Source organism: Mus caroli, chromosome 10 (genome assembly GCF_900094665.2).
Source record: "Mus caroli chromosome 10, CAROLI_EIJ_v1.1, whole genome shotgun sequence".
Classification (NCBI taxonomy): domain Eukaryota; kingdom Metazoa; phylum Chordata; class Mammalia; order Rodentia; family Muridae; genus Mus; species Mus caroli.
Window position 1 is genome coordinate 83,380,142 of NC_034579.1, and position 1,508 is coordinate 83,381,649.

At 45.8% G+C, this 1,508-nt stretch overlaps 1 protein-coding gene across 1 annotated transcript in view; it reads right to left on the minus strand.

The window, feature by feature from the left end:
* Positions 1-1,508, minus strand: part of Slc17a8 (solute carrier family 17 member 8) — a 45,594-nt gene that overhangs the window by 6,313 nt on the left and 37,773 nt on the right. The window contains exon 10 of the mRNA XM_021174719.2: positions 695-805. Within this exon, the coding sequence (XP_021030378.1) occupies positions 695-805 (111 nt within the window). The remainder of the gene's footprint in view (positions 1-694; positions 806-1,508) is intronic.

A 1,508-nucleotide genomic window follows, 5' to 3' on the forward strand; every position in this document is an offset into this window, starting at 1 on the left:
ACCACCACCACCATCATCACCACCACCATCATCATCACCACCACCATCATCATCACCACCACCATCATCATCACCACCACCATCATCATCACCACCACCATCATCACCACCACCACCACCATCATCACCACCATCATCATCATCACCACCATCACCATCATCACCATCATCATCATCACCACCACCATCATCATCATCATTACTATCACTTCTGAACAACTCCCACCCCACCCCAGACCTGCACCTTCTTGCTTGTAAAATAAAAACAATAAAGTAGACAAAAACTTATTGAAAACAATAGAAACTGCTCTAAACGCTACCAGTGCATGTGACCAGGTGTCAAACGGCACAGCCCTTTGAGCTAAAATTAGCAGTCCTCCAGCAGGAAGTGAGTCTGTCAGATAGGGTGACCTGGGGCTAGCCTGGGACACATGCCTGGCTTCTGTGTCTACCTCAGGGAAATCAGCTGCACTCATGTACCTTCCCATGGCAGAGCTAGGACGGGCTATCCCAGCTTGTGTGGGCTCTGAGCTCATCCCTGGTGAATCTCATGGCGCCTCACACGATGAAGCTCTGTGCAGTGGCCCTGTTCCTTGGGAATCCCTGGGTTATTAAATGAACGTGCTCTAATTTCCTTGTCCTTCCTTCATTGTGAATCTACACACATGACTCCGAACCCCAGAGAATGCTTTACCTGAAATAGCAAAGCCACTAAATCCTACAGCAAGCACCAGGAAGGAGATAGCCACTCCTTTGGTATGGGAAAATCCAACCACCAGGAGCAAGGTTGCCTCCATGCCAAAGCCTGCAAATAGAAACAGAAGAGGAATTGTTACGTTTCTGTCTGTCTGCCAAAGCTTGACACATGAAACTCACCCACATTCACAAACCTGAGTTTTAGTGCATACATCCTAGCTCAGTATCTACACTATTCCCCAATGATCACGACTGCGTGACTATGCTATTGCCTAGGTGTTCTGTGAACTTTCTACCTTGCTACCTGGTGACCTTGAACAACAAATGGTCCTAGTGGTTCAGTGATGGCCTTGGGATGAGGGATATGAACAGTTAATCCTTCAGTAGTTGGTCCTGAGTGGCATATATCTAGTTGGTGATCGACCCCCTTTGACTACGTAGGTTGTGGTCTCCTACATGACAACACTCCTCTAATATTTTCTTCCCAAAGCAAATAGCTATAATTATCCTCTGAAATAAAAATTCCTCAGTCAGATGAGGTGGCTCAGGCCTGGAGACTAAGGCCAAGTTAGAATGAGCACAGATTTAAGAACAGCCTGGGCTATATGAGTTTAAAGTAAATCTATCAAATAGTGAAATCCTATTTCAATTTTTAAAAAATGAAACTGAGATGATTCCACGACTTGGAAGACAGAGCAGGTACAGCTCTATGAGTTCAAGACCAGCCTGGTCTACATAGTGAATGGCCAGGCCAGCTAGAGCTTCATGGTGAGACTCTGTCTCAGAAAGAAATAAGGAAAGAAAGAGAAGGG